The following is a 26,691-nucleotide window of genomic DNA, read 5'->3' as shown; positions in this document are numbered from 1 at the left end:
TTAAGTTAGCCTGGTCTTTCTACACTGGATAAAAATAAAGAAAGCATCTAAAACAGAACCACCCTATTACAACCCAAATTTGCCCATGAAAGCAGAAATTTTCTGGCCTGCGTCTATGCGTTTTTTCCACTTTCCGTAGCCTCCCACATTATAATGACTTATGCATGGAATTCAGGGACTTTATATTTTCTTTTGAATGCAAAATGAATGCCAATGTGGAAAATGTGAAAGCTGACCATTTTCAAAGATACTCACAGACCTTTAAGGAAACCAAACAATATCCAGAATGATAATCGGTCAGCATTAGGTACCAAAATTCTAGTGCATTCCTTAATTTCACTGTTCTTTACAGGATTGGGAATATTTAACTTCCTGACATATGTTCAGTCAGAATCCTCTGAAATTTGGGGTGGGGAGTCAGAGTTCTTTTCAATAGACTGAAGTGACCCAAAGCCAGCGTAGTAGTTAATTTCGTTTATAGCTGAAATCAATAAGCCAGTCCATGGTATGTGTTGATAGTTCTTGTGTTAAAACTAGAAATGTTGCTCTTGAATGGGATTTTTCTTTTGCAGTACAGTCATTTAGTTTCATTATAGGGCAACATCAGGGCTAGTAATTTTTATGGGGTTGAGTTTACATGAGTATAATTTTTTGCCTCTAACTAAGGCTTTGAATAATTCAAGGAAAATGATGGATACCTGGAATGTGTTTATATTCTGACCTTATCTTATATCTGGTTTTCTTGTTTACCTAAAATTTTATGACTAAATTCTAACAGAAGTATGCAAACTAAACGCCTTAGAAGCCAAAAAGAATGAGATTGAAATTTCTGAAGAATTTTTTAATTTGTCTTCTCATGCTCATATCTTTTTTGGTGCACCTGAATGCCTGACTGAAGAGTTTAGATTTTATACCTACTAGTGATATGTGGAGGGAAGAAGTGGAAGTGGAATATCGTTCCATAGAGAGAAGGACATTTGTTGGCTATTTGAGCCTGGGTCTTAGAACCAGGGAACACTTTGAATCCAGGCTTGCATCCTAGGTGCATAAAACGTTGGGCAATGTATCTAATTTCTCTAAGCTTCAACAACACTAGCTTGCTGGCTGGTAGAAGCAGCAGTTAGATATATGAAAATGTATTTATCCTAAGGCATTGTAAATGGTGTGTGTTATGCTTTCTTATCCATGACTTATGTGTTAATATGAGCTAAACTGGATTACTCCATGTTTCTTAGTCACTCCCTGGTGTAAATACACCCTGGTAGTTTGGGATCTGTATTAGCTCTTTCACACACTAATACCTTACATGTGCTGTCTGTATAGCTCAAGTTTTGCATGAACAGTTCCCTGGTGGTCTTCAGCGCAATTCAAACCAAATAACCATTGGATTTCTATAACAATTTGTGTCCACAAAAGTAAATCTGGAAAGCATGTAAGCTAGAACAACTAGTTTCTTCCAATGAATTTTATTAGGTAAAGCAATCCAAATATTTTCCTAACAGAATTTTAAATGTGCAATAGATATATTTTTATTCATTAACAGATCAATCAATCCAGATGCATTTTAAAATATTGTCAATGTTTGACCAGAAATATTAAATATGAAATTTTCTTCTAATATTGGGCTGCTTCTTAAAGAAATAACCCTATTAAGCTTTATAAAATTCTTACTTAATTTTTCATAGCACAAATTAAGTACTTTTTTCCAAGATATAGATTGACTTTAGAATTATATCCTGAACTATATATTTTTTAAAATTTTTTAATAGGTGCAGAAATGACAAAACTTACTCTCATCTTCAATCAGTGGTTGTGAAGTAAACTTTCATCAAGTTTCATCTCCTTTAGTCTCATATGGAATGTATCTCTCTATCTGTAGTTAAACTACGATGACATGTCTGTAGCTATCAGAAAGAGAAGCTGGGAAGAACATGTGACCCAATGGATGGGACAGCCTTTTAATTCTGATGATTATAACATAGCATGTCATCATGGACTAGTGGCTGACAGCTTGAAGGCAAGTATGGAAAAAGATGCAACTCCAAATGTGGACCGCAAAGAGAGGTGTGTTTCCCTACCAGACTGCTGTCATGGCTCAGAGCTGAGAGATATTCCTGGGAGGCCAATGGGTCACATTTCAAAGGAGGTGGGTGAACATGACAGCCATGAAGTTGAAGATCAATTTCTTTCCCTGGAGGCCAGCACAGAAACACTTGTGCATGTTTCTGATGAGGATACCAACTCTGATCTATACCTTACAGATGACAAACAGATATTAACCACTCAAGGGCCTAAAACATCAGACCAACAGAGCATCAAAGGAGCAGGCTCCTTAGTAAAGACACCGCCCATCATGGAGAGTAATCAAGATTCTTATGACTCTTGGGAAATGGCTGGTAGAGCTGATTTAGTGATGGAAGAAGAAAAGGGGGAGAGGAAAGTTGGTGACATGGTGAGTAAAAGCCTGGAGCTTTGTAATGATATAAGCTTAAGTGAAATAAAAGATGCATCCAAAATAAATGAATGCAATTCTTTGAATGTGAAAGATATTGTGCCAGAAAAGCAATTGCTTAGTTCTGCTGTAATTGCTCAGCATCGAAGGAAATCTGACTTCCCTAAAGATGAACATGAAAGAAACACCTGCAATACAGTACAAGATGAGTTCTTGGCTATTCCTTCTACGGACACAGGACTACCATTATTAAAAACAGATTCTGGAAGCTGCCTTCTGCAGCCTCCTTCTTGTGCTGGTGGAATGTCAGCTGAAAATGGCCTGGAGAAGAGTGGTTTCTCAGAACATCAAAACAAAAGTCTTCCAAAGGTCAGCTCAGGAGATGGCATGCAGTGTTTACACTTAAAGGAGACTCTGGCCACCCAGGAACCTGCAGAGAATCAAGTCAGACTTCGTAAAAAGAAGGTAAGACACATGCACCAATTATCTGGCTTTTGGAATTTTATAAATAGCCTTATTTCCATCACTTATTATTTTGCTAGGCTTAAAAAGACATGTAGGTGTTTCTTTTGTCCAGGAGTATAGCCATGTGACTCAAAGAGCATCTTCTTTGGGAAATCATCGAAATCTGTAAAAATTAAAGCAGGATAACCTGTCCATTTCACTAATGATATTTATAATGGTTCATGAACATTCTATTTTAGAATTGTTGAAGATAGAACTGATTTCACTTTCTTCAGTTGGAATTAAAAAGCCTGCAAATAGCTTATAGTTCAAGGCCTATCTTCTGAAGAATAATCTCTAATTGGAAAGAATGTCATGGTATTTTTAAGTAAAATTAATGACTTTTTAAATGAAAACCATTTATTTCAGCTTATTATTCCCTTTAAAAAGTATATTTGATGATAATTAAGATGATGTAAATCACATATTTAATCACATATTTGCATACACCAAAGCAATAGTACCCCCTCTGCTTACATATGCTGATGCAATTCAAAGGATACCCTGCACATTCGCTATCAGTAGTTATACCGACTTTTTTTAAAACTCTTGACTGAAAAGGAATAGTAACTGAAATAAATTTTTATGCTGAGTCACCTTTGACTAATCCTGTAGAAGCCATGCTCCCTAAGAACTTTCCAAGTGAGAGACAGGACTGGAGTGGAATTACATGAAGCATATGCAATGAAGCATGAAGCATAGTTAGACAACTCCTGGCCAAACTTTGTCATCTCTTTAAGATTTCCCCAATATTCTTCCAACCATGTAGTACCTGATATAAATACAATTTCTTTTTATAAATGCAACATGCCCATTGGGGTTGGAAAAAAAAACTGCAGATTGGACACTTTAGTGTAATATCTCTGTCCTTCTCTTGATATAATATTAATCCGCTATTCAAATTCTCCTAAGACAAAACTAAGGTTCTTAGTTCTGTTCAACTGGGGCTATCTACATTGAGAAAAAAACCTCCAACTCTCTTTGTGGTGGAGAAATCTGGTTTCCATAAACTGTGGTTTTGCCAACAAACTAGATCAGTAACATGTCATAAGTTAGTTTAAGTGAAGTCAAAGACTTTACAGCAAAGATCAATGTGCTCAAACTACACACCAATGGAGCATTTCTATGCTTCTGGCGAACTCTTCCTTCCTTACATAAATTGTATTAAAATGTTAATGCGCCATAAAGTTGTTATGATTGGAATGCTCAGGTCACTTTTCCAGAACTGTCCATATATTCTATCAAATCTGTTGGAGGAAATGCAATAATGACATAAGAAAGTATTAACTGACCTATGACATAGCTTCCCTAAAATAAGACAAACCCTGACCAACTGCCGACAGAAACGTTAAACATTCCAGAAACATATGCTCACCACTTGGACATTTATATCAATACTAAGAATGCTGGAAAGAATTTGTTCTTGGACATGTCACTATAGCATGGTTGCATTACAAGAGCTGTAATTATATCTCATTTACAAGTTCTAACTTAAAAATTCTATTTTAAGCATTTCATCATTCTAAAGTGTTATGGTGTTGTCTGGCAGAGTATTTGTTTTGACTCTGCAACTCATTTGGGATGCTTTGGGATAAAGAGATTAAATGCAAATTTTCAGGGTTGGGATTTACTTTGGAAAAGTACCATTATGGGAAAAGCCACTAGAATCAAAATGTGTAGGAATTTTTGTTCTATTTGGTATTGAACGAGTGTTAAAATACCTTTGAATGGCCAACTAGCCATTTTAGAATGCTACCAAAAGAAATAATAAAACAAATGCATAAAAATATATGTACATGATGTATGTATTGTATGTTATTGACAAAAAAAAGAGATACAACCCAAATTTCTATCAAGAAATAATGTACAATTGTTTATCTATGGTTGGAGTGATATACAGCTGTTAAAAAGATGGAATGAGATCCATGTGCTTTAAATGAATAGTGGTTATGATATAGCAAAACACAGTGGCAGACTAATATTATAGCACATCCCAACTGTGTATGATGAAATGTGTAGGTATAGATAGCAATACAGGTATAGATGGAGATAAGATAGGAATAGAGAAGAGATTTAAACATTTCTGGATGACTATAGGGAAATATGCAAAGTTCTAGACAAATAAGTACAGAGTTGTCGGTAGCAATTACTTTGAGAGAATGGAATTAAAAGCAGAGATTTTCACTTTTTAGCCTCTATAATTTTTTATAAAAAGCGTTAGTTCTATGGGTGAAGTGCATACAATGAACAGAAGTACAAAAACAAAGTATTGTTAGATATGTAAACTATTTGAAGCATTTTCTGCGTCACACAAAACAACCCTTTAACTATGCAGTTAGTTTGATTATTATTACTTTTATAGAATTGAAACAAATATAAAATTTTTCTAAATGTCAACACGAGTTTCAATCAAGTACTTGATTCTAATTCTAGCGCAACTAGTTAAAACAGGTAAGCCTTTTGGGAAGACAATATGGATCATATTCCATGTCTAAGGCAATCGGGTGCCTGATTCTGAAAAGTGTTTACTTAGTTGTCTTTAAACTATTTGTCAGCCATGGTGACAGCTTTGAGATTAGAGCTTAGACAGGAGAAATATAATATAATATAATATAATATAATATAATATAATATAATATAATATAATATAATATAATATAATATAATATAATTTTAGTGAGAGAACTTTAATCAGCTCAATATCTGATGGTCACGGAACGAACCAACTCCTTCACTGAATTTATGAACATGAATTTTTTGGGGGAAGGGGTCAGAATATAATCATGTTCTAAAACAAAAACAGAGTTTTGTTTTGTTTCGTTCTTAAAAAAATAAAAACAGAGTTTTGTTTTGTTCTTGAAAAAAACAAAAACAGAGTTTATAAGGTTAATCCTCAGAATGCACTGAAATACTACTCTAGAGATAGCATTGTACTTTAGAAAAAATCATCATTCCTTGAAGCCTATAAATATTGGCAGACATTTGTTGTTTAGCATGATTTTTTTTTCTTACTTTCCAATGATATTTCTGGCCATCGAGGATAGCCACACATACTTATTAGGAGTCTCAATTGGAGATGACTGCATTTGTAGTATATGAAAATATTGACTTTTTAAGCTAATAGTTCCCTTAAATATGATGAAATATATCATTAAATTTAAGCCACTGAAATCAAAGGATAACCAAATAGATCATGAGCAGACATTAGTAAATGAGCCAAGAAAGCCAAGTGGCATATGACCAGCGCTTACAGGGCGTGGGTGGGTCTTTGGGGTAGGGCAGCTGGTTAAGAGCAATTCTCAGAGATAAATTCCAAAGAAATGTGGAGGAAGGAGACAGTCTAAGAAGTGGTCTCTTCAAACCAAATGAGATGTGAAGATGGAAAATATGAAACGAAAGACTTGAGGTTAGACATTTTTTTTTTAAAGAATGAGTGTATCTGTTTTTGATGGTGGTTTACTAATTAAAGAGTCCAAAACTCAGTCTTTTCTACAGACAATTTAAATAGTTCTCAAATTTTTGAATAGCCATAATCATTGTATAAATATATAAAAATATCTCATATGGCTCTCATAAGACATACTCCATATTACCAAGCAAATAAACCACAAAAGATAATGCAAAAAATGATCTGAACTTTGAGATGACACCTAATTTCACATTTTAACCAAAAAACCTCACATCCCAGTGGTAAACTAAACATTATCATTTTTGCTGCAGATGGACTGCTATCACAGAAAGCCAGTATAAAAGTGGCTTAACCATTGCCTTTCTCTCACACATACATAATGATTGGGTATAAGCCAATGCATAGGCCCTATGTTTTCAAAAACCTTAGATCCACTTATCCAACCGCTCTGCCACCATGAGCCAGTTTCCATATTCAAATCAGAAAGAAGAAGAAAGGGTGTAGGGATGGCCACTCTCCTGAGTAAAGACAGGACCCATAAGAAACACACTTCTTTTGTCCTTATGTTTCAAGAACTTAGTTGTATGGCTACACAACTATTGTATGGCTAGCAATAAGTGCTGATAAAAGGAGTCTGGGTCCTGAGCAAGCAGATGCCTGCTAAAAAATTCTGTTATCAAAGAAGAAGGAAAAAATTATATTGAAGGACAACTCATAACATGACTATGTTGAGGTACAACACCTAATGTAAATATATTTCAGTATATCATGGTATGTTGTGAATGAAATAAACAGGCTGAGTATATGTTCTGCGGTAGTCTACATAAATCCCTGGAGTTCCCATCGCGTCTCAGTGGTTAACGAATCCGACTAGGAACCATGAGGTTGTGGGTGTGATCCCTGGCCTCACTCAGTGGGTTAAGGATCCGGCATTGCGGTGAGCTGTGGTGTAAGTAAGTTGCAGACACGGCTCGGATCTGGCATTGCTGTGGCTCTGGCATAGGCTGGCGGCTACAGCTCTGATTAGACCCCTAGCCTGGGAACCTCCATGTGCCATGGGTGTGACCCTAGAAAAGACAAAAAGACCAAAAAAAGAATACATATATATATATTTATAAATCTCTGATGCTTAAACTTCAGACTACATAATATCTTTCCATGTTAGGAAACTATTTTATATGTTGTAGGGCTATTGATCAAATGCAATACTCTTTCTTACGGAAAAATTGTCCAGGACCAAAACATTATTCTGTTTTTACATGGGACTTTACCTCTGTGCAAATGCAATACATTAATTAGCAGTGACTGAAGAAATCAAATATTTTCTCTTACCCTATCTTTAAAATATGTATAGATTTGGTAAAAGCACACCTGTACCTAAAATGACTTTCTCATTTCTTTCTATGACCTTCTTGATCCTTCTTAGCTCCTGAATGACTATATGGGAGCCTTGTAGCATGGGAGAGCTAACATTGACCAATGTGGTGACTTGAAGAACAGTAAATTATGCAGAGGATCAAATGGACCAATATAGGAAGCCGGCTGGAAGAATATTAAAAGGGCAGGTGGAAGTTGTCTAAGAATAAAAACCAAAAATATGGTTATGCTGTGGCCCCAAGATATATTGATTGAAAGCAAGAACTAGTAGAAGAATTAGAGTTTGTTCAGGAGCTTAGTGTTGACAAAGAGGGAAGGAGTGGGAAGCGAAGTATATACAGATCTGCAGGTAGAGTCATAATGACAGTATGATTTTATATGAAGGTCTCACCGGCTTTAATGACACAAGATTATGGAGCAGACTTTATTGTTTTGCAACCTTTTCCTCTAGCTTTAGCATTGGCCCTGGCAGAGAAAAGTTGCTACCACGTGGCAAGTCGATGTGTCCCAGGTAAATCTGGTAGCTTTGTGCATAGCTCATTTTGTGTGTTAGGCTACCAAAAACCATCAAATTATTTCATGCCATTTAAACTGGGTTTTATCTCATAAACAACTGGGAAACCAAAAACATATTTGCAGGTATTTGGGGCTCAGATATTTTGCTTCATAGTATACATGATTCCCCTAAATCCAACCAGACATGCAAAAACACTCAGTTGTATGATAAAAGATAACACTAGAAATAGCATCTGGTAAAAAGAATCAGTAATTAATATTGAACATCTTCCATATCCCAGGTACACCATGAGCCAGACACTAGAGTTCCTCGCTCTGTGAAGCATATAGTCCCTGAAATACTGCTGGAATCCTCAGATAAGGCTTCTGTTGGACTAAGACATAAGGCAAGCATTGAGGAAGGGAACAGTAGTGAGAGAGAAAGAGGGAAGGGGAGCCAGGGCACAGGAAGTATATGGTTGGGGAGAAGAAGGCAAACAGGAAGAGAGAGGGACAGAGAGACAGAGAGGGACACACAGAGGGAGAGGATGGGCTAAAGTAAGGTACCAAGGGAAGTACCTATCAATTGTAAGAAAAAGCAATGGTACAATTCCTTGACAAAAAGCTGATTTGTAGTAGGCTGGAAACAGATTCTATTTCAACATGATGGAGTTACCGTTATCACCAGCATAAGCTTAGCAAGGAGACAAGGAATATGCTTTCAATTCCAGTGATTACAGAAAAGGTGGAGACAATAGTTCCTGCCATTTCACAGGAGGAACTCTGCCAACTAGGCTAGTCCTCCTGGGCTTGTGTCTCCACTAGGCTGAATCCCTGATAAATTCATCATTCTAGATCCTCAAAGTCCCTAGGAGGGACTTTCTTCAATTTCCTTGGCCGAGTTAGTTGCTTGATTCTCTCTTCATCCATAGAGGACTTACTCCTATCAGAATGTTTACTGCAAATTCATGATCATGCCACTTATTTGGGGACAGTTTTGTGTCTGTAGCAGTTCAATTTTGTGCCTGTAGCATCTAGCTCAGTGCTTTTAATCCTGTTCATAAGTGTTTAAATGAATGAATAGCCATGTCATGATAAAGGATTTATTTTCAGAGGACACTATCAGGTGTCAAGAACCCAAGTCATAAGGATGCAGAATAAATGAAGTCATACAACCAAAATCAGTGACCAGTTATCCCATACTTTATATCGTAATCTCCTCTCTGTTCTCCCTGCTAGTTCCATGCTATAACAGGGCATGAGGGGACAAGAGGGATCAAGGAATTATATAAATTCTGGGTCTTGGAGGAAACCTTCAAATTTAAGATGATTATTAACCTTTGCTACAAAACAATTGATTGTTGCCAAATAGTTACACAGCAATCTGAGCAGTAAATATTACTTAGAAACTATTCAGTTGTCTCCAGAAAGGAGGGGGCAAGGGTGCGCATAAAGAAGAAAACGTTAGAATATCCAATGTGTTTATTTGTAAATGACCCTTTAATTTTGGATGTATTTTATAAGATAAATGATACATTAATACAAAATTCTGTTATAATTTATAAATAAATAATATGCTACTGAAAAAAAGTACATAATCCAAAATGTTAGGAGCCCAGTAGTTTAGAAATCTCTAGCTTTTCTGGTTAATTTCATTGTGAGGAAGTTGGGAGTGGACAAGAGATGACAGGAATAATGGAGTAAGAAATTAAAAGACAAATGAGTAAGGGAGGTTGAAGGACTTTTGTTTAGGAAGTGTCAGACAATAGTAAATTTCTTTTTTATTTCTATTGTGGAAACTACATAAAGTAGGGAGGTTTGATGCCAGGTGCCTTTAAGGCAGAAAAATATATTCTGAATGAGAGTCATTAGATCTGAAACATTTCTTGTTCCAGATATTTTTGGGGGAAAAAAAGTAGTTATGATGTGTGATGGGCCTCTGATCCAAGCAGTGACTTGGACCAAAATTGCAAACTTATATTATTAGTAACAAGATCATTAATAAGTTTACATTAACCCAACATCAGCTTTCATTGGAGCAAGAATTAATGTATTTTATGGTATTATTTAAATAATTAATGGGTATTTCAGAGCCAGTTGCACATTAGAGGCTATCATAATAATGAAACTGATTTAGTTTCTTCCTGATGGATTTCTGTTACCATAAACCAGGATCAACTTATTAATCTTTTAATACCAACAAAACTACCATAGGTTTTGGCTGCTTCCTGTGAAGAAATGCCAGTGTCCACAAAAGTTGGGATAACTAACAAAACCTACATAACAGAGCCCTGCCTCTGTTATCTGGGCACTAAACAAACCATGCTGCCAATGGAATCTGTTCATTTTCTGGCTCATGTTCTTAGAAATAAAGTACTTATGCCTGCTGCCAACAAGATCTCTAGTCCACAAATAATTTTCTGTCAAGAAAATTACAGCGCTACTTTAGAGATAACCCCACAAATTTCGAAGGAAATATAAACAAATAGGAAAGTCCATTTTTTTTTCAGTTCTATTTCTACATTGGCATAGGAATAAAACTAGTGGTTAATGAACCTCTTCCATTTGGGGGGTTCTATTTTTGAGCCAGTTAAACTTCAAAAGGACATAATGCTTTTTATATACATTAAAAGTTAACCAAGAGGGGTTTTGTTTTTTTTTTTTTTAAGTTGAAATAGCATTATTATTTGGTCTAGGAAATGAAAGCTTAGTCTGAATTTGATTTTCTAACTGAGAAATTAAGCTGTAAGGAGCATTATCTAAATCGAGGAGTGCTATTTAATCTGTTTGAGCCTTATACATCCCTGAAAACTGGAGACAATGATCCCTACATCACAAGGTTGTTAGGGATGTTAAATGAGATAGAAAATGTGGTTCAATGCCACATACAAAAACCACTAGAACAATCCATTATTTAACCAAAATTCAAGGTGAAATTTCAATAGATAAATAACTGAACAATTGCAGAATAAGATCTGGAAATTGGTCAAATTCTAGTGGAACCTATATTCACTGTATATACAGCAAACCAGGGTATAGTAGCTACTTTAGTTGGAGATTTCTAGAACACTTCACAGCCTATGGTAAACCTCCACAGCCTCTGCACTATGGTGCCATACCTAGAAAAAAGCCAACGGGCTCTAAAAGCAAACCACTTTCCTCACTCACAGCTTTATAATCATGTAGGTTACTTATTTTCTCTGCACCTTAATTTTTTTCACCTTTATGATGGGATGCTTCACTTCATTATTGGGAAGATTAGGTAAGTTAATTTATGTAAAATAATCAGAACAGTGCCTGACACATTGTAAACATGTGACTGCAACTATTAGGAATAAGAGTTGCTATTTTCTGTTTGTTTTGCTAAATTGCCCTGGTTACAGATCTAAGTAAGCTGAACTTTCTGGGAATAATTGTGGGAAAAGAGTGACAACATTTAAGAGAGGATTTACACATGTACACATGTACGTCTTTGCTATCTAATTATTATCATAGAATCTGGAATATGCATTCATTAGCTAAGTAAATATTAAGTACCTTCTCTTCCCCCATGCACTTTGCCATGTAAGATGTAGTATTAGCAGGGGTGATGTAAAATAACAAAATATTCAGATAAACTAACTCTAATAGCTATTACTATTACAATCTAAGGTAACATTATGTTTCAAACCATAAGAACAGTAGCATCCTGGTTCAACCTAATCCAAGGTAGGATATGTTAAGATCTCTGGAGCTAGAGTGTTAAAAGCCCTGGCAGGATAGGGATCCCATCCACATGAGATCAGGGACGGCTTCACGGGGGGGGGGGGGGGGGGGGCTGAGTTTTGAAAGACGCCAATGCCTTTCATTTGTGAGAATGAAAGACGGGATGTCCCTGTGCCTGTTTTAACTATTCTTAGTAAACGCAATTTTATTTTTAAATACACAGACTTAAATTTTAGGAAATGAATGAAATAAGCAAATACTTCAAAAAGAGCATTTTGTAAACAGACACTTTTAAATGATGGGGTATTTTTTAACAAAATATTTCATGGTGATGTGAAAATCAAAAGATGATGATACTTTATATGTCAGACATTAGCATAGGCAAAGCAGCTTTCTATTTTCCAGCTTAAATTTTTAGCTAAGTAATTTCTGGGCTCACTTTACCTAAAATAAATAAATTATCTAGATTTCAACACACTAATGAGTTCTGAAAAAAAAAAAAAAATGTTAGCCATGTTAATTTTCTCCCCAGCTAGTGTCTGGTTAGTTAGCAGAAAAGTGAAGTAAATCATGGGCATTTACTTGACGACTAAAGCATCAACAAAATAGTTCAACTATAAACTAGTGATGAGATAGTAATCCCCACTAACTTTTATACCCTCTTGGATATATAAAAATCATCTATGGAATGCTATTAATTTTTTTATAATCATGGACAGTTGTCTCAAAGTGATTTAACAGCATAACTGATGAAAAGCATGAAAAGCAAAAGAATGCTTTGTGGTTTTCTGAAAATTTAATTCCTTTTTTTTTTTTTTTTTTTGTCTTTATAGGGCCACACTGGCGGCATATGGAGGTTCCCAGGGTAGGGGTCTAATCAGATCTGTAGCCACTGGCCTATGCCACAGCCACAGTAATGTGGGATCCAAACCGCATCTGCAATATACACTGCAGTTCATGGCAATGCTAGATCCCAGACCCACTGAGCTAGGCCAGGGATGGAACACGCAAACTCATGGTTCCTAGTCAGATTCATTTCCATGGCGCCACATACATACTAGTCTAAAGCACAATTGGACATTTTCTTTAGAAAGTCACTTTGAAGAGGTATCCAAAGGTGATTCAGTCAGAATATCACAGATGAGAAATGTGCTGTATTAATATCTAAAAACAGAAGAAATTTCAATTTTAATCGTACTTGAAGCACAAATCAAGAAATTCTTTAATAACACAATCCCATAGGTTTATGAGTGATGTGAATTCTTGGACAGATGACAATGAATTCAGAGGGCAGCATTCAACCACCATGCTGTTCATCTGTTGTTACGTGACAGACACTGAATGGGAAAGACAATTGCTCAGGTTCAGTGTGCTGTGTCATAACCTTCATTTCCAACATTATTACTTAGATGTTATTTAGATTAAATGTCAGTTTATACCACAAAATCCATTTATGAATTTCTAAATGAGTTAAACTTTTTCCTAGTAAAATTGTGAAGTGGATAAAGTAGAAAATCTAAGTATAAAATAAGTCCACTTAACCAAAAAAAAAATTTTTTTGGTCTTTTTAAGGGCCACACTCATGACATATAGAGATTCCCAAGCTAGTGGTCGAATCTAAGCTGTAGCTGCCTGCCTACACCACAGCCACAGCAATGCCAGATCTAAGCTACATCTGCGACCTAAACCACAGCTCACAGTAACACCAGATCCTTAACCCACTGAGTAAGGCCAGGAATCGAACCTGTGTCCTCAGGGACACCAGTCAGATTAGTTTCTGCTGACCCATGACGGGAACTCCATCTTTTTTTCTAACAAAAATATTTTACATAAAATTAATAATTATATAGTATATACATATATGATTACACAGATATACATATATATACATTAGTTCTCAATATCTGCAATAATTGAGTACAATCCAAGATGCAGTCTTTGGCTGCCTGCAGTAAGTACAGTCTTTACCACAGAAGACAAAACACACAGGAACTGAGTGGTTGCTGTTGCAGGGAGGTTAGTAAGTCAGCTGATGGTGCTCTGCTCCCACGAGTACAAAGGAAACCAGTAGCAGGCTAGCTTGGTGAATGTGGTAAATACCACCTTTCAGGCCTATAGACCATTTCTTCACACCCTCACCCCTCAAAGGCAGAGGGAAGCCGAATTTGAGTCAATACAGCCAATCAGAGTCTGCATTAAGAAACATACAGCTGACCCCTTGGTGCAAAGTAACTTCTCATAGTATGTATTTACCTTTGTGCAGATGGGACTTTAATTTTCAGTCCATCCCTCAATAACACACCTTTCCTTTTTTCCTCATTTTGCTGTAAAGGGTCAGATGATGTTAAATGTCTTGTCATGTGTTCATTTACCCAACAAGCAAGATGTTGTTCAGATGAGTCAACTGTTGTAGGAAGTATCCTACAAACAGAGTATTTGCTTTGCATAAGCCCATGGAAGGTTCCAACAGGAAGAGACTTTAAATATCCTTGCATTTTACTTTAACTGGAATAATGTGTGTTTCTTGACAAGGCCAAGGAGCTGTAATTTGGAGTGTTAATAGTGGTATGTCCTGTGACCAGTGCAAAGTTTCTGCCCTACAGGAAAGATGCTGACTTGCATATTATGGTGGAAAAGCTGTAATTTAAAAGTAATCAGAAAGAACTGGCCAACATCGAAATGTAACACAAACCTAATATTAAGGGTTTTTTGAACGATGAAAAGAAATGTTTTATCCTCCTATTTCAGACATTTGTGTGCTGAAAAAACACACATACACACACACAGCTTTGAGAATTTAACTACCATTTCAGGTATATGCTGACAAAAAATGTACAATAAATTTTAGAAACAGAAAATAGAGCATAAAATTAAGTTTGGTTGTTTTTTCTCAGCTTATCCTGCTTTCTAGTTTAATAATTTAAAAAGTTGCTCTTTCCTGAAGCATGCATTTTCATTTAATTCAGTTATTCTGTATTCTTTCTCTGTATTCAACCTAGTCTTTTATCATAAATATTATCTATGTCCACTTAGAAGTTACAAAGTGCTTTCTCTCACACGTCCACAGTGTTTGGTTTGAGGCATGATAAATTTTAAACAAGCTGAAAAGTAATTCAAACAACTTCCATACTGTGAGCAATTCTTAAGGAGGCCAGAGAGGAAAAGAAGCTTGCCAGCAATTTCAGTATCCTCTTCATTGCAAATTTTCCCTAAACATATTAGTAATCATGTAAAGCACTACATTTTTATATTTAAAATTCTATCTAGACTAGAAACAAAACAGCATGCTAAATTATACCTCAGCCTATCCTGGGAAACTTACAATAGAAATAAATCTATTTTTCCACATGCAATACCTTTTAGTTATTGTAATCCAGTTTCCAAACCTGACCACTGAGAAAATGTGTTTTTGATAGAGAATGAATGGGCAATCATCGTATTGCTTACATGAAAACAGTTGATGAGGACATTTGATTTCTAACTTTCACATAAATCTTTTCCTTCTTAAGAGGACCACATTCACTCAGGAGATGTAAGATAAGTCAGAGCACTGATAGAATGAGTGGTACCTTTGAGCTGCTGCTCAATGTGTGTGCCCTCAGCATTCCCTGCTGAGGTCAGAGGACTATATAAAGCTGAGCTGGAGCTCTGGTTATTGTGCAGGTTATCACAGCAAAAAATTGTGCGCAACACATTATTTGAGGTGGGGAAGAATGGGTAGGGATGGTATATAAGAAAAAGGAGCGTGCAGGCTCAATGAGGGAAGGAACATTTTCAGGCTCCTCATCAATCCTCTTTATCAATCTACATTGAAGTCATTTTAAATCTACGGTTTATGCTGAAAGACTAACACAGAATATTGTGACTAATCAAAATGGCCACACAATGGTTTCCTACACAATGTGGGAAAAAATAAAGTTCAGTCTCTCCTAAGGAGGACATAGTTGATGTGTATTAATGGAATCCAGGACCCCTCTTACTGGAAGGGAATATAAAGCAGCCACAAAGTCATGCTTAAAATACCAGAGAGCTGTAGCCAACACAGTTAGGGTGAATCATAACCTTGTCTAAGGGTTTTTGATGCTGTTATTCTACATTTCAAATCCATGGGAATTACATAACACACAACATTTTTAACATTGCTAGCATTTCCACCACTTAACAATAAAACTCTATTCTGGAAGAATTATTAGCAAACTAGCCAATATTTCCTCCTGAGGTTGCTGGCCAGGCCATTTTCCAGATGCCTGGAAATCTCTCCTGCAGGTCAGTTTTTATTCAACCCCTGTCCTGGCCAGTGGGCACCCAGGTGAGAAGGAGCAGACAGGCCTTCTTATGTTCCAAGTGATAAATTCACCATCCCCCACTTCTGCTGCCTTGGTCCCTGCAGCACAGAATCCCATTGTCACCTTGATAATACCCTTCTGCCTTCCTCACTGTCTTCTCATGCAACTTTTTGAAACCAACAGCTAAACAGGTACATCCAATTAAGAGTAAGCCATTGCTTATGAGCAATATTCACCACCCAAACATACTCCCATCACTTCTTCATATGAAGAAGTTTAAATTTACTTTGAAGCAAGGTGAATTAAAGTATACCCATAGCCCTAAGAACTACAGGATCAAAGGTGTGTTTCAGAAATTCAAAATGTCTCTTAACGACTGCTGTTGGATGCATATTGTTCCATGTCTATGTATACCTGTTGACTAATCATAGTTCTAGGAAGTTCAGGTGAAAATTTAGAGATTTAGAATCCACTTGATTTTAGAAACACTGTAGAAAAGCACCTGTGAGTTCAGCAGTAATGAGCAATTCCTATGGAAATTATAATTCTTTCTCATCCCTATCCCCTTGATCCTCCCATTTCTTGCTCAAATTACAAATACATCATCCTAACAGGTTTCTTTGACTCCAGTTCTAATCTCTGTCAGTCTACCACCTATACGACAAACCAAATTATCTTTATATGATGAAGCTCTGTCACACTCCCGCTCATAGCTCTATTTATTTATTTATTTTTGTCGTTTTAGGGCTGCACCCAAGGCATATGGAGATTCCCAGACTAGGGGTCGAATTGGAGCTGTAGCCATTGGCCTACACCACAGCCACAGCAGCGCTAGATCTGAGCCATGTCTGCAGCCTACACCACAGCTCACAGCAATGCCTGATCCTTAACCCACTGAGTAAGGCCAGGGGTCCAACCTGTGTCCTCATGGGTACTAGTCAGATTTGTTTCTGCTGAGCCATGAGAGGAACTCCCTCACCCATAGCTTTAAAACCCCAATGTGCTAGGTGAGGTCTTTAACGACAGTCACACTCTGGGCTCTGCTTACCTACATAGTCTCATTCTGTGCTTCTGCTCATCTCATATTTCATAGTCACATTCAACATCTCCTAGTTACCTAAGCTCACCATACTCTCTCTCCACAGAAAGCTCCCCCCAGCCCTGCTTCCTGCCCTTGCTGTTCTTCAGGTTTTATCTTACGTGTCGCTTTACTCACAAAGCCTTCTCTGAACCCGTCAGACTGAACTGGGACCTCCCTCCAGGTGTCCTCTATGCACTGAAACCCCCTATGTACCCTTGTATAGCACTTATCTTGCTGTGCTGGGTTTATCTATTCACCTAGCCATCCTGCAATAGTTTAATTATGGCCCATAAAAAGTATGTGCATGTCCTGTAATACTTAGAACCTGTGAATGTGACCTTATTTGGAAAAATGATCTTTGCAGATGTGATTAAGTTAAGGATATCAAGATAAAATCATCCTGGATTACCTAGGTGAGCCCTAAATTCAATGCCAAGTATTCTATAAGAGACAGAAGAGGAAAAGACACAGACCCAAAGGGGAAGCCATGTGAAGATAGAAGCAGAGTGGAAGAATGTGGCCATCAGCCAGGAAAGACCTATAGCCACCAGAAGCTGGAACAGGCCAGGAAGGAACCTCCCCTAGAGCCTTCTAGGAGCATGGCTCTGCCAACACATTTGTTTTTTTGGCCCCAGGAACTGGGAGAGAAAAAAAAGTCTCTAGTTTAAGACACTGAGTTTTTGGTCCTTCATTACAGCAACTTCAGAAAACTAGAACACATGCCTATACTTCAAACCAAGTTCCTTGAAGGCAGGGTCTAGGATATTCTCAATTTATTCACCATTCCCTCATAATGCCTGACATGTGCTTGGCATATAGCATGAACTTATCACATTTCTATAGAATGAGTGATTGAGTGAAGACGAGCACGGTATTTCAAGCATTATCTTAATGCATGGTAATGGTTAATACTATTCTCTTCACTCTCTTCTTTTTCCAATTCAGTCTCTTAATCAATAATACTTCATGTCTTCATCTTTAATACTATCTGCAGAAATTATAATAAAACAACTATAAACTACAGGAAATAGTGTGAGGATTTTCTATATAAAATGTGCCTTATTTTGTTTGATAAACATCATGCTTCCCTAAGCTATAAGCTATATGATGTCAAAATTCCTGAATTAATTTCAAAGCTCTAAATTGTCTCACTGTTTAACTCAAAATAAAGATACTTTCAGTAAAATAACATTGGTCTAGTGATCAACCACCTATGTTTATCTTTTTATTTTATCTTTTTTTATGTAAGTGATAACATGTACATGGCCAAAAAAAATTATAAGATGAGAAAATAAATTTCCTCTCTAACTAGTCTCAAAAGACTTCCATCACCAATATTTTCCAATTTTGCTTCATTACCTAGATAATGAACTATTAATACATGCTTTTACTTATAGTTATTAATTAATGACATTACATAGCATGTGATATCTGTTTGTGAAAGATGAGGTACTTTAAGTGTCTCTTTTGGTTTGGTTTGGTTTGGTTTGGTTTGGTTTGGTTTGGTTTGGTTTGGTTTTTTGCCTTTTCTAGGGCCGCTCCTGCGGCATATGGAGAACTCCTAAATGTCTCTTTTACAACTATTCTTTGACTGCTGTATTACTTTGCAAAGGCTACTGTAACAAAGGACCTTAAACCGTGTGCCTAAATAACAGAAATTTATTGTCACTGTTCTGAAGGCTAGAAGTAGAATATCAGGATGTCTGCAGAGTTCGTTCCTTTGGCTTGCTGTGATGGAGGGTCTCTCTCCTAGCGTCTGGTGGTTTATCTGCTGTTAATCATCAGCATTCCCTGCCTTACAGGAACATTATCTTATTCTCTGCCTTTATGTTCACATGTTAGCGTGTGTGTGCGTGTGTCCAGATTTCCTCTTTTTATAAGGACACATCATATTGGAGGCCCACCCGACTCCAATATGACTTCCTAGATTTTCAGCATATGAATTTGTAGGGTGGAGGGAGATAGAATTCGGTTTATAACAATTGTTTATGCTGTACCAAGCATCATTGAGGTAAGGGGCTAGAACAATCGGCTGACAAATTTTCTGTCACCAAAATTTATATTTCAATAGAATTTAGCATTTTCTTTTCTTTCTTTTTCTTTCTTTCTTTCTTTCTTTCTTTCTTTCTTTCTTTCTTTCTTTCTTTCTTTCTTTCTTTCTTTCCTTTTTCTTTCTCTCTCTCTTTCTCTCTTTCTTTCCTTCCTTCCTTCCTTCCTTCCTTCCTTCTTTCTTTCTTTCTTCCTTTCTTTCTTTCTTGTCTTTTGAGGGCATATAGAAGTTCCCAGGTTAGAGATTGAATCAGAGCTGTATCTGCCAGCCTATGCCACATCCAAAGCAACGCTGGATCAGAGCCATGTCTGCAGTCTATACCACAGCTCATGGCAATGCCAGATCCTTAACCTACTGAGGGAGGCCAGTGATTGAACCTGCGTCCTCATGGATACTAGTCAGGTTTGTTACCACTGAGGCACAACAGGAACTCTGAATTTAGTATTTTCATAGTAGCACAAAGCTTCTCCCCCGCACCTACTAATTTTTATTGTTTATGTCGTTTTGTTTGTTTAATTTTATTTATTCTTATCATTTATGTGTTTATATTCTTCTGGTATTTGCCTTTATGAATATGCTTGCTAAATAAAATACTTGTTTCCTCTATTTGTTGATTCATCTATTTTAATTGTACTTATATTACCATTTCAAAAGTTTAGAAAATTAACCCATATTCATTGATCTGTCTCTTCTCCCCTGCTCTTTTAATTTTTGTTGATAATATTACTTTTATAGTTTCAAGATTTTAGCATCTATGTTCTCTCTTATGACTATTATTGTTTCATGCTTCATACACAATTAAATTATGAAAATTCAAAATCTGTAAAAGGCTTTATTATTTGTAAATATCCATTCCAGAACAAAACAGTGAAATTGGACCAATGAGATGCAGATATAACAAATGTCATTAAAAGGGGGATCACCCAGGCCAGGCATCAAGGTGTAAGAGATTTTCTTTTAAATTCCTCCTACTTTGTTTCCATTTTCTATGACACGCAACTTTCTCATATCTATGTTCTTTATTTTTCTTATTTATTTTATGATTGATATATCTTTGAAAAACTTCATCACATAGGGTGCATATTAAGTTTTTTCACATCCATACGAATCATTATTTTGCCAACATTTTAATGATTAAACTGGTTTATAACTCTAAGCTTATTTAAAAGCATTTCTAATCTTTCCTGTGACCCTAAATTTAATCTATGATGATCTGTGTCGCACTGATTACTTGTTTTTGGTTTTTGGTTTTAAATCTTGGGTTGTTTTAAATATATCTTCTTTATCCTTGGAGCTATAAAATTTATCAGAATGTAACTAAATCTTAGTTTATCAGGATATAGCTTTGCTTCTTTTGAGTGTAGCCTAATGTTTGCCAAAATCTTTTAATCTGAAGAGCCATGTTTTTCATCAGTTTAGGAAATACCCCTTCCAATATTTCGTGAGCATTGTTTCTGCCTTTGTTTCTGCCCAGAATTCCTATTAGATGTTTTAAAAATAACCTGTATCTAAGTCTCTTAACTTCCATCTATTATTTCTCATTTCTTTGTATTTTTTGCTTTATTCACTGTGAGATTTCCTTAACTCACTGGACCAGATTAGCACCTCGGTCTTCAGTTGTATCCATGTTATCATTCACTTTCTATTAAAATATTTATTGTTTAGATCATGTTTTTAACTTACATAGCTCTCTTTCTGTTTTCATTCAAATACATAGTCAATAAACAGTTATTGAGCACTGACTATATACCAAACACTCTTCTGGACATGAGGGATACAAAATAACATCTTCTCTTTCAAGGACTTACTTTCTAGTGTAAGAAAGCATAAAATAAACCAACAAATGAATAGCAAGCCAACTTAGGATTCAATCGAGCAAAGGAAGGGAAAGAATCAGAAAGTAAGACCCTAGAAGCCATGTAAGGAAGCTGTTTCTAAAGAGAAGAGGAAAACCAAACATTTCAAATGCTGTGGGTGGATCATGAAGAAATTTACTTGGCATTGAACAATGTATAGTTCATTGGCCAGCTTGTTCATAGCAGTTTGGGTAGGAACAGATGCATGCTTTCAGTGAGGCTGAGAGAAAAAGGGAGGACAAGAATTGAAGAAAGGAAATACAGCCAACTATTAAATAATGATTTAATATTTGTTATAAAGGAACACAAAGAAAGAGGAGGATGTGGAGTCAAGAGAGTTTTTTTTTTTAATTTATTTTTACTGGGAGATATTTGGACATCATATTTGGAAGCTGATAGAAATGACCCAGAAGAGGAAACATCATTGGTAAAAGAGAAGAGGCTGCTCTAGGAGTGATGTCCTTGAACTGATGAGAAAGGAAGGGATCCAGCACCCCGTGTAAGGGCTGGGCTTAGACTGAAACTGACCTATATATGACAGAAGGGAAGGTAAAGAATATGAAGAATGTTTTCTTTTTACTCTTTGCTAATAAGACATTCATGTTTTATAGATGGGACAGTCTTTCAAATATCTCTGAGAATACCAATTAAAGGAACATTTCATGTGAAATTTTGAGGTTTTGGATGTGTTGTTATTATTAGTTGAATTATTCCTTTTTGTGCAGCAGTCTGTTTCCATGCCAATGATTTTTCTTACAGATAGAGTCAGTTTGGTTGGCCTTTCAGAGTACGACTAAAGAAAATTAGAAAAATGACCAGTGTTTGATTTCCTGTGATTCTTGGAGGAATATATCATTTACGTGCCTCCACTTCCCATGTGACCACCTTACCCACATGCTCATATCAGCATGGAGAGTTCCTTGCTATCTCCCTGGATCCTGTGTTTTTTTCCCTTATTTTAGCACATTGTACATAATAAAATCAGATTTTTCCTTCCTAAGAAAACATGATCATCAGTTATTTTCCTTCATTAAAACAAGCAAATGAACAACACAATCTCTTCGTTTTTATCAGAAAAAAATAGTATCCCTCAGCATGCATTTTAAAGTCCTCTGTATTTAGTCCCTGTTAAATGTTTAAGCCCTTTCTCACAACTATAATGAGTCCCATAGAAACACTACAGATACATGTTCTTTGGCCACCAAGGGCTCTTAGAGTCTCTTAGCAGTTACTCTGCACAACTACTTGCCTCATTCCAGCGTTTCCACCTAACTGTTCCAAACTCATTCCACTTTCTTTTAATTTCCCAAAACTGTATCTTCCTCCCTCTCTTACTGAGAATGTTTTCAGTGAGAAAGGAAGTAAAATGAAGGAAGATTAACTTCTCATTCATCTTGTTTGAGGATGAATCTAACAGATGCCCTCATTTGGTGCAACTTTATGCTCGCTGAGGGCAGAAAATATGTGTTTCCTGTGTAGCCTCAGTTACCAATATGAGATCATGAAAAGTAGGAAGTTGTCTAGTGGATGGATGGATGGATGAGTGGGCTGGTGGACCAAGGAATGCATCTGTGCTCCCCCAACCACAACTGACTGCACAACTGTCTCTGATTTCAGAAAGGTTGATATAGGAGCAAAATACAGCTTCCCTTACTGTGGAAGAAGGGGGAAAGGATTACTCATCATGCTGTCTGCTCACATCCTTGATTCTGATATTTTCATCATCTTTGATTTCACACACAGGAAGGAATGTATCCCACAATAAAATTATAATTGTTTGCATGAACATATAACTTTTGTTAACTCATTCAACCACTAATTTATTCATTTAGGATTTTTTTTTACCATTTAGCATTTGAGCATTTTATTACTCAATGACAATAATGTATCATTCAATGACAATAACTTATCTTAACAAAGATGAATGTTATAATTAATAATGTTACAATTAATTAACTTATAACAAAGAAGTTATTATCATTATCCTTAAGAAAACTAAAAAGATGAAGAAAAAACATTCATAACTCCAATTCTTATGGTGCATGTTCCATTAGCTTGGTGACCATTCATCCTGGTTTGGCCAGGCACTCTGGTTATGACGTTGTCTCCACATCCTGCCAGCTAAGCTCCCACTTTGACTTACTGAAATGTTCCATTTAGGTGACAGATTACACAGTTGACTTATGAACTAGCCATACTAAAAAGAATTGTGGCATGAATGTGTATATGAAACAGTTCCTTATCTCCTCTTCTAAATTTAAACTTTTCATATGCATAAGAAAATTCTGTTGAAATGATTAGACTAAATTTGCTTATGTTTTTAATTTTCCTAATATTTTGAAACTTCAATCCAGTGTTTTTTTTTTTTGACAAAGATTCAGCTTTGGATAACTGGTATACTGTTTTTAAAACATCATAAAAATAAAGCTCTTACAGCTGGATGTTCACAATAAGCCATGGAAGAGCCAATATTCACAAAGCAATAAATGATTTGCAAAATAATTAGGTTGCTGAAGTAATACTAAAATAATTTCTCGTTCTATTTAAATTTCAAAAAGTATAACTGCTTGTTGCTTTTAAATGGATACATTTCCTTTATCACAATTGACTCCTACAGCTTCTTTTTGTTCCAAGAGGCAAACTGCTCACTTTTCTGATTCACTGAGAAATGGTAAAGGTACTGAGAATGGACTCTTGCAGAAGTTTCTGCATCACCCGTTTGTAATTCAAAGGAAGCCTGATTATGACATAACAGCTGAAGCGTGTGGGAACTAAATGGCTTGAAGGAAATAATGAGTCTATGTTCATTCTCTTTTTAGCGTCCGCATCATTTCACTCTTGCTAATTAGTTTTCCAAGATTACATACATCCTGGTCTCTTTCACATGACAAACTTAATTCCTAATGCCACGTACCCAACACTTGTCAATCACAAACCTCAGTTCTTACTATGTTCTAAGGATTTGAATAGCAGCCTCAAGGTTCGTATTTCTTCCAGTTTACCGCAGGGCTTAAATACACCCAGGAGTCTCCCTTCTCTGGAAAAGATTTTGTGGTTACAGTTATGTCTTTCTTTTCATTATAAAACTACTACTGTTTATAATCTTTATTTTCTATGGTTGCTATCCATAATGGAGTCTTTTATTCACTTTCTTTCTTTAATTCACTAAGTATGTCCAAAAATCTCCCTGGCTTCTGGGCACATGCTAAGAATAACAGGAAATTCATTATTTGAGCCGCTATTTTTTAACCAAAGAGCTGATAGGAAAGATGGCCTTTTTCTGGGCCGTCTAAAGCCAGAAGACTCATGTCTTTTTGAATCAAAGTGGAAAATCTAGTTTTTGTTTTGTTTTTTTTTTTTTTCCAGAGTGAAGACTTTCATAAAAACTTTAATTATACAGATGTACTGTACTATCAAAACATTTTTTTAAAGGCTGTTTTAAACAAATTCAACCCTGATGCAACCTGTTCAAGTCAAAAAAAGAAAACTGGCTGCAAATATTAAGAAATTTGCTTCTTTTTAAAACTGAAATCATAGTTTGCGCCTTTTTTGTCTAGAAAAAATGCTAGTATATCATTCTAAAAATATGTTTTCATTCAATTGCACTTCAATTTAGTATAAAATCACAGGAAACTTGGTGATCTAATGAAAGAAAACAGAAAAAATTGGAGAATTAATCTCAGAGGTATTTTATTCTCAGGAAGCCAGTTCACATATTTTTGAATACCTACTACAGAACATCAACACAGAATCTGTCATTGCTTCTTAGGTTAGAATGGAGGGGACACAGAGTTAGCAAGAATATTGACGACACCTCTGAGCAAACTGTTCCCTCCAGGCTTGAGGCCTCATTATTCAAGAGAAGGTGTTGAATTAAGAGCTTTCCCATTCTTCCCAGCTCCCCACTTCTAAATCCTCACATATTTTTTGTTAGTAAATTGTGTTTCTGTCTCAGCATAACAATTATTTGATACCCTCAAGCATTAGAATTTATCTCATACACAGAGACCCAAAGTTGCAACTGAAGAGTTTTTACAGAGTCATAAAAAAAGGACTTAAAATTTTCTTTTGGAGTTCCCACTGTGGCTCATCGAGTTAAGAATCCAACATAGTGTCTGCGAGGATGTGGGTTCCATCCCTAGCCAGGCTCAGTGGATTAAGAATCTGGCATTGCCATGAGATGCAGTGTAGGTTGCAGATACATCTCAGATCTGGTGTTGCTGTGCCTGTGGTGTAGGCCGGCAGCTGCAGCTCTGATTTGGCCTCTAGCCTGGGAACTTCCATATGCCACAAATACGGCCCTAAAAAGAAAAAAAAAAAATCCATCTTTCTGTTTCATCTGGATGTTTACTCATAGGTTCCACCTGAGCATAGAGTATCTATCTTAGTCTACTCAGGTGCTAACCAAATTACAATAGGTTGGGTCCTTAAACAATAGACGTTTATTTTCTCACAGTTCTGGAGGCCAGAAGATCATGTGCCACTATGACCAAGTTCTGGTGAAGGCTCTCTTCTAGGCCTTCAGGTGGCCACCTGCTCATCATGTGTTTATATGGTGGAGAGAGGAAGCCCTGGTGTCTCTTCCTCTTCTATGAAGGTACCAATCCTTTTGTGGCGGCTCCAGCCTTGTTAATACTATCTAAACCTAATTATATGATTCCCTGCTGTAGGAAAATAGAGCATCTCTATGAAAACTTTGTGCAGCTAAAACAGCATACAGCTAAGAAGCAATTACCTTAGGACACATCTTGCTAATGGAATCACAGAATAAGCCAAGATGAAGCACAGAGGTTCACCGACACAGTTCAGAGCTATGGGGCTTGATGCTGAGTGTAGTTCCTGGGGAAGGAGCGTGGCAGTGCCATCCCACTGCTCTGGGTGCCTCTATAATAGTTGCAAAACCAAGAGTAAAAACTATTTTCACTTTTTTCATAAAAGCAAAAATCTCTTTCCAATTTCTTTCAGTTAGTGAAAACAAGTACTAATATAGGTCTTCCTTAAAAGCAAAGTTGGGTAAATCAAATTTTCAAAAAGCCAGGGCTGCCTATACTTCCCCTAGGCCCTCCTCCTAATGCCATCATATTGGGAGTTAGGACTTAGCACATGAATTAGGAGTGAGGGGCATTCATTTATCAGGTGGGCATATTACACTGAGCTCCACACTCCAGTGTTCACCATCACATGGTCTGGCCTCTGATGGTTCCTTGGAGATATTGCAGGTTTGGTTCCAGAGAACTGTGATAAAGCAAATATTGCAATGAAGCAAATCACATGAATTTTTTGGTTTCCCAGTGCATGTAAATGTTATGTTTACACTGTAGAGTAGTCTATTAAGTGTGGGATAACATTTAGTCTTTAAAAAAAAAAATGTACATACCTTCATTTAAAAATGTTTTACTGCTTAAAAATGTCAAAACAATTACAAGAGTAATGTAAAAGATCACTGATCACAGATCCGCACAACAAATACAATAAT

General features: G+C 36.4%; 1 protein-coding gene across 16 annotated transcripts in view; it reads left to right on the top strand.

The window, feature by feature from the left end:
* DLC1 (DLC1 Rho GTPase activating protein) overlaps nucleotides 1–26,691 on the top strand; it is a 465,100-nt gene that overhangs the window by 83,152 nt on the left and 355,257 nt on the right. For 12 of the 16 annotated variants that reach the window (XM_085002957.1, XM_021077719.2, XM_085002956.1 and 9 more), the window contains one exon: nucleotides 1,770–2,917. Coding sequence is in view for 10 of the 16 variants with exons in the window: in XM_021077719.2 (XP_020933378.1) it covers nucleotides 1,895–2,917 (1,023 nt within the window). In the remaining 6 variants the exon portion in view is untranslated. The remainder of the gene's footprint in view (nucleotides 1–1,769; nucleotides 2,918–26,691) is intronic. The other 4 variants (XM_085002958.1, XM_021077720.2, XM_085002959.1 and 1 more) reach the window with 1 other exon arrangement.

Source organism: Sus scrofa, chromosome 17, assembly GCF_054392235.1.
Source record: "Sus scrofa isolate SSC_HxYL_T2T_F1_AM1 chromosome 17, Sscrofa_HxYL_maternal_Yorkshire_Landrace_v2.0, whole genome shotgun sequence".
In the NCBI taxonomy this organism is placed as follows: Eukaryota; Metazoa; Chordata; class Mammalia; order Artiodactyla; family Suidae; genus Sus; species Sus scrofa.
This window is presented reverse-complemented; position numbering and strand designations above follow the sequence as displayed.